Below are 11085 nucleotides of genomic sequence, written 5' to 3'. Positions count from 1 at the left end.
GAGGGGAAAGGATCTCTCACCTTTCCATTTGCGGTGTGACCTGAAATCATAGTGACCTCTGGGGACCAGAAGAGTTCCATTCTTACAAATGATCTCAAAGAACCTCTTAATTTTTAAAAATCTTGTTTGCTCATGATTTCTCTCTGATCCCTAATTTACTCTATGTTTGGTTTTTTTTTCTTTTGTCTCTCTTATTTTTCTTTGTCTATCTTTCTTCTCCTGTTTCTTTCCTTTGTCTCTAGTTCACTGACTGTCTTGCTTTGTCTTCCTCTGCCTCTCTTCCCCAATCCGTACCCTCTTTCTCCCTGCATTTCTCCTTCCTTCTGTATCTGTCCACATTTAATATGTATCTCTCTTTTCCTCTCCAGGGCGTCTCCTTGTCTCTGTCACTTTTGTTGCTTTTGTTAATTACCTTCTCCTGTGTCTGTTTCATGCCATATGCCTCTCTGAAAAAAATTCCAGAATCAGAACTTGGACCCTTTTGGATAGAGAAGACTGTAAAAATGCCAGGTAAAATTGTCATTACCTATTGTCTGGATGACATTCACACCATACTCTAAGAGGCTGGGGACAGAGCAGGAGGAAATACTGAAGATGTAGAAGAAGGAATTGAGTTGGGGGCTCTTTCTGATTTAAAAGGAAACAGAATTAGACTGTACACTGAAGGAGAAAGGGTTGGGTCTAAACCACAGCAGTCTGATATGGTAGCCATGAGCTGCATGTGAATATTGAGCACTTGAAATGTGGATGGTCTGCAATGAGATGTGCTATGAGTATGAAACATCCACCAGATTTTGAAGACTTAGTCCCCCCCGGCCCCCCCAGAAAAGAATATAAAGCAATTCATGAATAAATTTTTCATATTGATTGCATATTGAAATGATAATGTTTTGGATATTTGGGGTTAGATAAAATACGTTGCTAACATTCATTTCTTTTTTTAATATATATATTTATTTTTATTTTTGGCTGCGTTGGGTCTTCATTGCTGCGCGCGGGCTTTCTCTAGTTGTGGCGAGCAGGGGCTACTCTTCGTTGCGGTGCGCGTGCGCGGGCTTCTCTTTGCGGTGGCTTCTCTTGTTGCGGAGCACGGGCTCTAGGTGTGAGGGCTTCGGTAGTTGTAGCTCTCGCAGGCTTAGTTGCTCTGCAGCGTGTGGGATCTTCCCGGACCAGGGCTCGCACCTGCGTCCCCTGCAACGGCAGGCGGATTCTTAACCACTGCGCCACCAGGGAAGCCCCATCATTCATTTTTTTAGTGAACTAATTGAGAAAAATATTTGGGGGCAGTACTCCATGCCAAATACTGTACTGCTGTTTGGATGGGTGAACTCGAGAATAACTTCTGTCCTCAAGCATCTTACATTCCCAGTAAGATACAGAAATACATCATTAAATAAGAGACTGAGGAAACACCATAATAAAGTCACAGAAATAATTTTCCCTTCTCCTCCGATGCTTCCCCATCACCCAGACCCTTCTCTGGAATACTATATTCCCTTTGTTATAATCTATGTTGTAGAACCTGAGCCATTTGACCTGTAAGGATGTCCCACAGTCTGGATTTTCTCGGTTGCACCTTCCTGGTGCAATGATCCTCTGTCTTTATTTCCTGCCAGTTGACAGCAGGATCAGGTACTGGTTGAGACCGGCATACCCAGTATGCTTCTTGTTCATTTTGTAACATTTGATTTCCTATTTTTTAAAATTTCCTCTCTTTAAAAGAAAAAAAAAAAGCATAGCTATAGTAGAAGCTTCTGAGTATGACTCCAAAAAATGTGGTCTGTTGTGCAAAAAAAGAGGGAAATTCGGTCTTGTCAGGAACATATTTTCTGAGGAAATGGCATTTACGTTTAAAAGGATAATCAGGCTGGTGATTAGCTAGCAAAAAGCACTCCAGGCAGAGAGAGTCGTGCAGACAACACTCGTCAGAAAAGAAATAAGGGATAATCAGCGGCTGAAATCTAATGAGGCAGAGAGAGAGCAATTACGATGCAGAACTAAAAGAGACAAGGTTATTTAGGTCCCTGTAAGCGCTGGTAAGAATTTGGCTTTACAAGGACACTGGGGTCCATTAAGTTCTTTTGACCTGGGTTTATGTCAGGATAATTATTTGCGTTTTGAAAAGAACATTCTGGTCTAGCTTCAGAACATATGCCAGAGAGACCAGAGTGGAGGCGGGGCAAGCGCATAAAGACACCGATTCCTCATCCGCGTCAGACGTAACCACCCAGGGGGAGCCAGTGGGGGGAAGGGACTTGTTTGCAGGGTGGATGTTTTAGCAGGTGGAATCAAGGACTGTGAGTTTAAATAGACTTGGAGTGGTAGGGGAGATGGAGTGGTCTACTAGGAATGGGAGTGTATACAAAAGATTATGGATGCGGACCAACAAGCCAAATTTGACCTAAATCCAAATTGACTTTTCTCCGACATGCAGTCATCAGAGACGCGCTTTCCCGCCCCGGCCACCAGGGGGCGCTCCGAGCAAAGCCATTTCAGCCAAAGCTTAGACGCCGTCCCTGCAAACATTTCCTTTTCTGGCCTGGTACGTGGACACGATAAAGGAAACCAGAATTCTAAAGGCTGTATCACGTGACAGATGGGACCGCTTAAGTGCCGGGGTCCTGGGTTCAAAACCTAGCACCACCACTTGTCCTGCTACAGCATGCCTTTAATGTCAGTCTTCATCTTCTCCTTTTATAAAATAGGGCCAATGAAACGCTGTCAAGTGATGGGTAAAATATTAGCATTTTGTTATTATGCAATGACCTTAAAACAGCCCTGTGTCCTGGCCCCCAGATGACCTGTGCTAACTGCCTTTCACAGAACTCTTCTCACCAGACTGATGTCTGTAGGGTGTGAAATAGCCTGCAAAGAAATTTTTAAAAACCCAAAGTATTATTGAAAAGAATTTGGAAAATGAAGAGTCACACAAGTTTGATTTTTAAAATTTTTCTTCGGACCCTACAGGACACTAAGGTACAACACTGTGACTTTCCAAAAGGCAGTCTACAGGATATAACTTTTCTCCAATTTCTTTTCTTATATTCTACATTTTTTTTTAAATGTATTTATTTAGGCTGTGTTGGGTCTTCGTTTCTGTGCGAGGGCTTTCTCTAGTTGTGGCAAGCGGGGGCCACTCTCCATCGCGGTGCGCGGGCCTCTCATTGTTGTGGCCTCTCCCGTTGCGGAGCACAGGCTCCGGACGCGCAGGCGCAGCAGCCACGGCTCACGGGCCCAGACGCTCCGCGGCACGTGGGATCCTCCCGGACCGGGGCACGAACCCGCGTCCCCCGCATCGGCAGGCGGACTCCCAACCGCTGCACCACCAGGGAAGCCCTATATTCTACATTTTAACAAATAAGAGGATATATTTAATTAAATTTACCTGGTTCCAAAAATTTTTAATAATTTTTTTTAAAGTTGACCAAAAAAAAAAAAAAGTTGACAGTTCTAGGGAACTCCCTGGCGGTCCAGTGGTTAGGGCTCCATGCTTTCACTGCTGAGGGAGCAGGGTTACATCCCTGGTTGGGGAACTAAGATCCGAGGAGCCGGGCAGCGCACTTGACAGGTCTCACTCCACCCTCGTTTCTTTCACCCCCAATCATGTTTCCTCACCACCCATACAAATGGAGTTCCTGTAGGTATAACCTATTTGCTGTCTGTGTTACTTGGATTGGTAACATGAATTTCTCCCATACTATATGCACTCTCCTGCATCTTTTTTTTTCTTTTTTTTTCCAACAGTGAATCCTGGCGATATCTCCAAATGAAAAAGAGCTTCCTGGGATTTCCCTGGTGCTGCAGTGGTTAGGAATCTGCCTGCCAATGAAGGGGACATGGGTTCAAGCCCTGGTCCGGGAAGATCCCACATGCCACATAGCAACTAAACCCGTATGCCACAACTACTGAGCCTGTGCTCTAGAGCCCGTGAGCCACAACTACTGAAGCCCACATGCCTAGAGCCCGTGCTCCACAACAAGAGAAGCCACGGCAATGAGAAGGCCGCGCACCGCAACGAAGAGTAGCCCTGACTCACCAAAACTAGAGAAAAGCCCACAGCAATGAAGACCCAACGCAGCCAAAAATAAATACATAAATTTATTTTTAAAAAATTTATTTTATGTTGGAGTATAGCTGATTTACAATATTGTGTTAGTTTCAGGTACACAGCAAAGTGATTCAGTTATACATATATTTATTCTTTTTCAGATTCTTTCCCCGTATAGGTTATTACAGACTATTGAATAGAGTTCCCTGTGCTGTACAGTAGGTCTTTGTTGATTTGTTGTTGTTGTTGTTGATTATTTTATATATATATTAGTGTGTATATGTTAATCTCAACCTTCTCGTTTATCCCTCCCCCACCCCCAAAATTGAGATTTTTAATATCCCCATTTAAGAGAAGAGCAAAATGAGGTCTGGCATAGGGGGAAATCATCTATGTAAAGTGATTGACATCACGTCTTACTTGTGATAAGATCTCATTAATTGGGAAACTACCATTACATCATTGTGGTGATAAGTAATACTATTGTTTATTATTTTTTTCATAGTAACGTGTTACCATTATTATCACTATTTTTTGTTAGTACCTATAAGAATTACCACTATTACTTATAAATATTGGTATTATAGTAATAAGCATTACTACTAGTAATATAATAAGCATTACTAATATAGTAATTAGTATTACTATAAATATTACTATACGTATTACTATTATCACTATTAGTAGTGCTTAAAATGACTATATTATTACTTACAATAAGTATTGCTATTTTTCTTGTAGTAAGTGTTACTGTTATTACCACTATTGCTTTTTTATTATTTAGAATAATATATACTATTATTATTTGAATTCCAGGCCTTCGAGGACTCTGCTATAACCACTCTCTACCCTGACTGCCTTCTCTAACTGAAGGCGAATCCCCGAGCAAACACTCCACGGCCCTTAGCTCTGATCTTGGCAGGAAGGGAGCTTTTCTGGACTTTCTTTGATCACACCGAGAAGATACAAGTCCTGCCCTTGTATCTAAGAATTAGACTAAGAATTACCAGGGAATTTCCCTGGCGGTCCAGTGGTTAGGACTCCATGCTTCCACTGCAGGGGGCACAGGTTCAATTCTTGGTCGCGCGACTAAGATCCCCCCAAGCCGAGGCCAAAAAAAAATAAACTAAAATTACCGGAAGCCTCCAGTAGGGGGAGCTAAGAACACAAATCAGATCTCGAGTCTTACTTCGACCGTCAGAGTGTGAATCCTGGCTTGTACAACCAAGCTCCGTGACTTTGAGCAAGTGACTTGACATCTCTGGGCTCTCAAGTCACAATGAGAACCGTGTTAGCCATTGCACTTACTCGTGGCCTGGGTAAATAAATGAAAGCATGCTTGTTAAGCACTTGGCATGCTGATTTGCTAAGTGGAGCCATAATTAACTGAGCTACTCAACAAGCTTGCTGCAGGCCAGCACCCAAGCCGAATGATACCAGGGACGTGTCTGCCTAACGCCTTGTCCTTGAGGTGCTCCCTACTCGGATGCAGAAGGTGGTCACAGCTCAGGTGGCCCAAGCAAGGGACTTCACGTGTGGAGTCACAGATCTCCCCCACTAAACAGGAGTCCTCACTCCAAAAGAAAGTCCTGGGTAACTGCAGACATGTGTCTTCTTGGGGGTTGACACCACTTCCTCAAAGTTTACTTCTTGTCTACTCAACCCCTCTTCTTTCTCCATGTTCACCCAAAATGTGCTCTCCAGTCCAGTTACCTTAGTTGGCAGCTGGGCCGCACTCTGCCGGGGTCTGTGTGCCCATCTGTGAAATGGGTACAGTGGAGCCTGTACAGAAAAACATTTTATTGACTTCCGATCGCCCATGTTAAAAAAAAAAAAAAATCAAACTTAAGACCCTATTTATAACTGACTCAAATATCGAGCACAGATGCAACTGCCCTGGAAAGACACCAGTTGATTCATTCGGACCTGTTCTCTGCTCTCATGAAGCTTCTATTTCAGAGATCAGGTTCCTTACTACTTGTGAAGCTTCAGCTTTACTCAGGGGCACCATCATTCCACCCGCCAGCCTCATAAGAGTTCCTGGAAAAGCATTCAGGAGGGAATTCCCTGGTGCTGCAGTGGTTAGGACTCCTGCGCTTTCACTGTCTAGGGCCAAGGAAGCTGTAGGCATGGCCAAAAAAAAAGAGCCTTTCAGATTAAACTCTTTATCCTATGAATGCGGGTTCTTACAGCGTCTTCTTACATACCTCCCCACCCTACTATGTTTGCCTGTCTTACCTCCTTTTGAAATGGGGGCCCACAGGACCCCCAGAGTTTGGATAAAATAATCTTTCGTGGGCTTCCCTGGTGGCGCAGCGGTTGAGAGTCCGCCTGCCGATGCAGGGGACGCGGGTTCGTGCCCCGGTCCGGGAAGATCCCACGTGCCGCGGAGCGGCTGGGCCCGTGGGCCACGGCCGCTGAGCCTGCGCGTCCGGAGCCTGTGCTCCGCAATGGGAGAGGCCACAACAGTGGGAGGCCCACGTACCGCAGAAAAAGAAAAATAATAATCTTTCGTGCCCAAATTATTTTTTTTTGGGGGGGGGGCCGCACTGTGAGGCGTCTTAGTCCTCTGCAATGGAAGCGTGGAGTCTTAACCACTGGACCACCAGGGAAGTCCCTTTTATCCCCAAGTTATCTTCACCCCAAAGTGAAAACATTTCAGCTGCTGAAGATGCAGAAAGAAATCCTTAGATAAGCTTCCTTCACCTGCCTCCCAAAAAAACAGCTGCCCTTAACCATTCCCTCCAAGGGAAGTTTCCTGCAAATTCCGCTGCTGAGACAGACTGCTCTTAGCATCAAAAAGGCCGAAAGAAATTTCCATCCCCTCCCACAGAAATCCTAATGCCCCCTCCTTCAGCTAAATTGATACATAAAACTTTCTCATTACTGGGAGCTCCTTCATGTACTTGTTACTAAACCTCTTTTCTCCTGCTATTAATTTTCAGGCCTCCAACTACTAGACGTGATTTGGAAGAGGAAAAGTTTTTCCTCCTGATGCTTTCTTGAGAATTTCTTTCCTGGGATCCCAAATCACAGGGAGTTGCCCTTGAACTGAACCCCTCTACCCAACCGCTATAACTCTTGGCCTTCTCAAGTTCTGAGCCCTTGACATGGACTCCAAGTACCAAGGAATTACATCTCCCTTTCTTACCATTGAATTAGGACCTAGAAAATAGATTTCAACTAATACCTAATGAACAAATAAACTGTTCACAAGAATCTTCAGGAAGGGACTTCTCTGGTGACGCGGTGGTTAAGAATCCATCTGCCAATGCAGGGGACATGGGTTCGAGCCCTGGTCCGGGAAGATCCCACATGCCGCGGAGCAACTAGGCCCATGCGCCACAACTAATGAGCCTGCTCTCTAGAGCCCACGAGCCACAACTACTGAAGCCCGCAGGACGCAACTACTGAGCCTGCGCACCTAGAGCCCGTGCTCCCCAACAAGAGAAGCCACTGCAATAAGAAGCCTGCGCACCGTAACGAGTAGCCCCCGCTGGCCACAACTAGAGAAAGCCCGCGTGCAGCACTGAAGACCCAACACAGCCAAAAATAAATAAATAAATAAATTTATTTTTAAAAAAAATCTTCAGGACTATTCAGCGAAACTGGATTTTGTAAACTAAAACGCTGTCCTAACAAATCCTAAACAGATAGAGAAAATGAGATTATGCTCCACCCCAATCCTCTTCAGGATTCTCCAGTAATCCAAGAGGAATTCCCTAAGTGAGCTATCATTGCTCTATGTGTCAAAAATATCTTGCTGCAGGAAGCTCATGAGAAGCCATTCTTTGAAATGACCTGGACACCTGAAATCTCTTTTCCAGAAGCTGCAATGCCTTGGAATCGAACCATATTTTCTAGACCTCTCCCCTAATTTCTAGACCTCTGTGATTTTTTTTAACAAAAAATCAGTCGATCTAAGAAAGAAATGGAAATCTCCAAATTAGAGGATCATAGCCTTGGAAGAGCATCTCAGAAAGCTCTGAGAACTGTTCTGCCACTTAGAAAACAAGGCACAGTTATATGAGTTTTTAGATACAGAGGGCTGTATGCTAAATGACGTATTATTGACAGTCTACATAATCCAGGTCTAAGCAACATCGTGGTGGGTCATGTGACCCCTTATAAGCTCTAGAAGGAATCCTATCTTTTAAGGAGCTGTCTTGTTGATGCTAGAACGTTGCTCTTCTAGGTTTGGTGATGCATAATGCAGATATACAATGCACAGTGGGGGGAAGAGGGGAGGCCAAGAGGCAGAGAATTTTTTTATCTTTAAATTTTTCTTGTCTTGCCATAAAATATGAATTTTATTTCACACCCCTATGCTTGCCCTGACTGCAATTTCCATTCCCTCTGTGATGTCCTTCCCAATCTCCCAGACTCTTTCCATAAAAGACATTTTATAAATCAGCACTGTCCAGTGAAACTTTCTGTGAGAATGCAGATATATAATATCTGTGCTATCCAACATGGTAGCCATGGGTCCAGCATCTGCTGTGAACACTTGAAATGTGTTCCTGCAGCTGAAGGAGAGTTGCCAGATTTAGGACCAAAAAAAAAAAAAAAAAAAATACAGGATACTCTGTTAAATGTGCATTTCAGATAAATAGGCACTCTTTGGGACATACTTATACTTGTTACCGAGTCCAAACTCGCTCTGTTCCCCGCACTACAGGCCAATAAATCGGGAGACGAAGTATTGAGGGGAGAAAAACCAGCAGACCGAGAAAATGGCACACTGAAGTCTCAACATAACCATCTTATCCGGGTTTGGATGCCAGTTTTTAAAAATAGAACAGAGAGGGGGAGGAGATGAGGAAGTAAAGAAAAAGGCCATAAAGTTTGCAAATATCTCCTGGAATGGCCAGCCTCGGGGAGGGGATGTGTTAATTTCGTCTTTCTTGCAGCCATTCACAGGCGGACAGGCTCAGGATACTTCCCTGAACAAAGGCACTTAGGTTTAACCTTCAGGCAGAAGGGCAGGGTTCCCGGAGGCAGGCCATTATGTATAGATAGCATCCTTTCGGTGAACAAAAGTGGCGGAAAGCACAGTTTAAAGTAAAAGATACAGATGCTATGTGTAGTCAGATTTAGCTCTTCCCTGTTACACACAGAAAAATAATACTCAAAAGTCACTCATTGTTCATCGGCTCTTTCACATTTACCTGGCATCCTGTATTTTGCCTGGCAACTCTAGACTGAGGAGCTGAATTCTTTCTTTTTTTTCCCTACCTTTAAAAAATTTTTTTTAATTTTTATTTTTTTATTAAGGTATAGTTGATTTACAATGCTGTGTTAATTGCTGTACAGCAAAGTGACTCAGTTACACATATATATATATATATATATATACACATTCTTTTTTTTTTTTTTTTTGCCACACTGCGAAGCCTGTGGGGCTAGTTCCCTGACCAGGGACGGAGACTGGGCCCTTGGTGGTGAGAGCGTGGAGTCCTAACTACTGGACCACCAGGGAATTCCTTATACATTCTTTTTTATATCCTTGTCCATCTGGTTTAATCTCAGGATATTGAATATAGTTCCCTGTGCTATACAGTAGGACCTTGTTGTGAAGAGCTGAATTCTTAATTTAATTAATTTAATTTTAAAGAGCTACACATGGCTATTGTATTGGACAGCACAGAGTAGCTGGTAAAAATTAGTCCAGAGGGCGAATAACAGGGCCCAGTTATTGAGATGTTAGTTTCCCAGTGCTGACCAGAGAGGTCCTTCATGGCCCATCTCTCCCCCCTCGTCTCCAACCCTTCATCACTTTGGCATGTACTCTCTTTTGTAAACAAGTGCACCATCGGTAAAACCCATCTGAGCACGGAGTCCTAGAATAAATGGTACGGCTCCCAGTGTTTGACAGTGCAGTTTCTGGAACAAGTGTTAAAGACAACAAAATTATCCACTGGACACTTGTAAAATTGGTAAAGACTCGTGAATTCCCTGGCGGTCCCGTGGTTAAGACTCTACGCTTCCACTGCCGAGGGTCCAGGTTCAATCCCTAGTTAGGGAACTAAGATCCCACAGGTGGCATGGCGTGGGCAAAAAAAGAAAGAAAAATGGTAAAGACTTAAAACAGAAACAGACTCACACACTTGGAGAATGAACTTATGGCTGGGGAGGGCGGGCAGGCAGTGGGGTGGGGGGAAGGGACAGATTGGGAGTTTGGGACTGAGAGGTACACACTGCTATATCTAAAATAGATAACCGGGCTTCCCTGGTGGCGCAGTGGTGGAGAGTCCGCCTGCCGATGCGGGGGACGCGGGTTCGTGCCCCGGTCCGGGAGGATCCCACGTGCCGCGGAGCGGCTGGGCCCGTGAGCCGTGGCCGCTGCGCCTGCGCGTCCGGAGCCTGTGCTCCGCAACGGGAGAGGCTACAACAGCGAGAGGCCCGCGTACCGCAAAATAAATAGATAAATAAAATAGATAACCAACAAAGACCTACAGTATAGCACAGGGAACTCTGTGCAATATTCTGTAATAACCTAAATGGGAAAAGAATTTGAAACAGAATACATACTAGTATAGGTATAACTGAATCACTTTGATGTACACCTGAAACTAACACAACATTGTTAATCAATTATACTCCAATATAAAATAAAATAAACTTTAAGAACTGGTAAAGACTTTATTTCAGACAAATAAATAAGACTTGTGACCATTGCCATAGGGGATTGAGATTGGGCTAAAATCCAGGGACTCATAGCCAACAGCAGAGTAAAGGTGGGTCAGTGGATGGAAAATTACTAGGAGGAGACATCAAGGGAGGGGGATTCTTACTAACTGGCTTAACAGGATTCTTGCTAAAGGCAGACCAAGGACTTAAACATCAAGGGTGTAGGATGAGCAACTTGATCAGATACCAGGAGTTACCAGATATCAAGGACGGGGGTGGAGGCAGCCAGATTCTTTGCTAAGACTGGACCGGGCAGGCCACAGACAGGTCAAAGGTCAAGTTAAGGCCTAGTTAAGAGGCTTCAGGGGAGCCTGACTGAAGTTCGGTCAAAGAGAGAGCCTCAGAGG

The 11085-nt window shown here is 44.2% G+C and overlaps 1 protein-coding gene across 1 annotated transcript in view; it reads right to left on the bottom strand.

Moving 5' to 3' along the window:
• Positions 1-973: 973 nt before the first annotated feature.
• Positions 974-11085, bottom strand: part of NLRP12 (NLR family pyrin domain containing 12) — a 61092-nt gene continuing 50980 nt past the window's right edge. The window contains exon 6 of the mRNA XM_067019603.1: positions 974-1191. Coding sequence (XP_066875704.1) covers positions 1026-1191 — 166 coding nt within the window. The 3' untranslated portion in view covers positions 974-1025. The remainder of the gene's footprint in view (positions 1192-11085) is intronic.

This window comes from Kogia breviceps, chromosome 18 (genome assembly GCF_026419965.1).
Source record: "Kogia breviceps isolate mKogBre1 chromosome 18, mKogBre1 haplotype 1, whole genome shotgun sequence".
Lineage (NCBI taxonomy): Eukaryota > Metazoa > Chordata > Mammalia > Artiodactyla > Physeteridae > Kogia > Kogia breviceps.
This window is presented reverse-complemented; position numbering and strand designations above follow the sequence as displayed.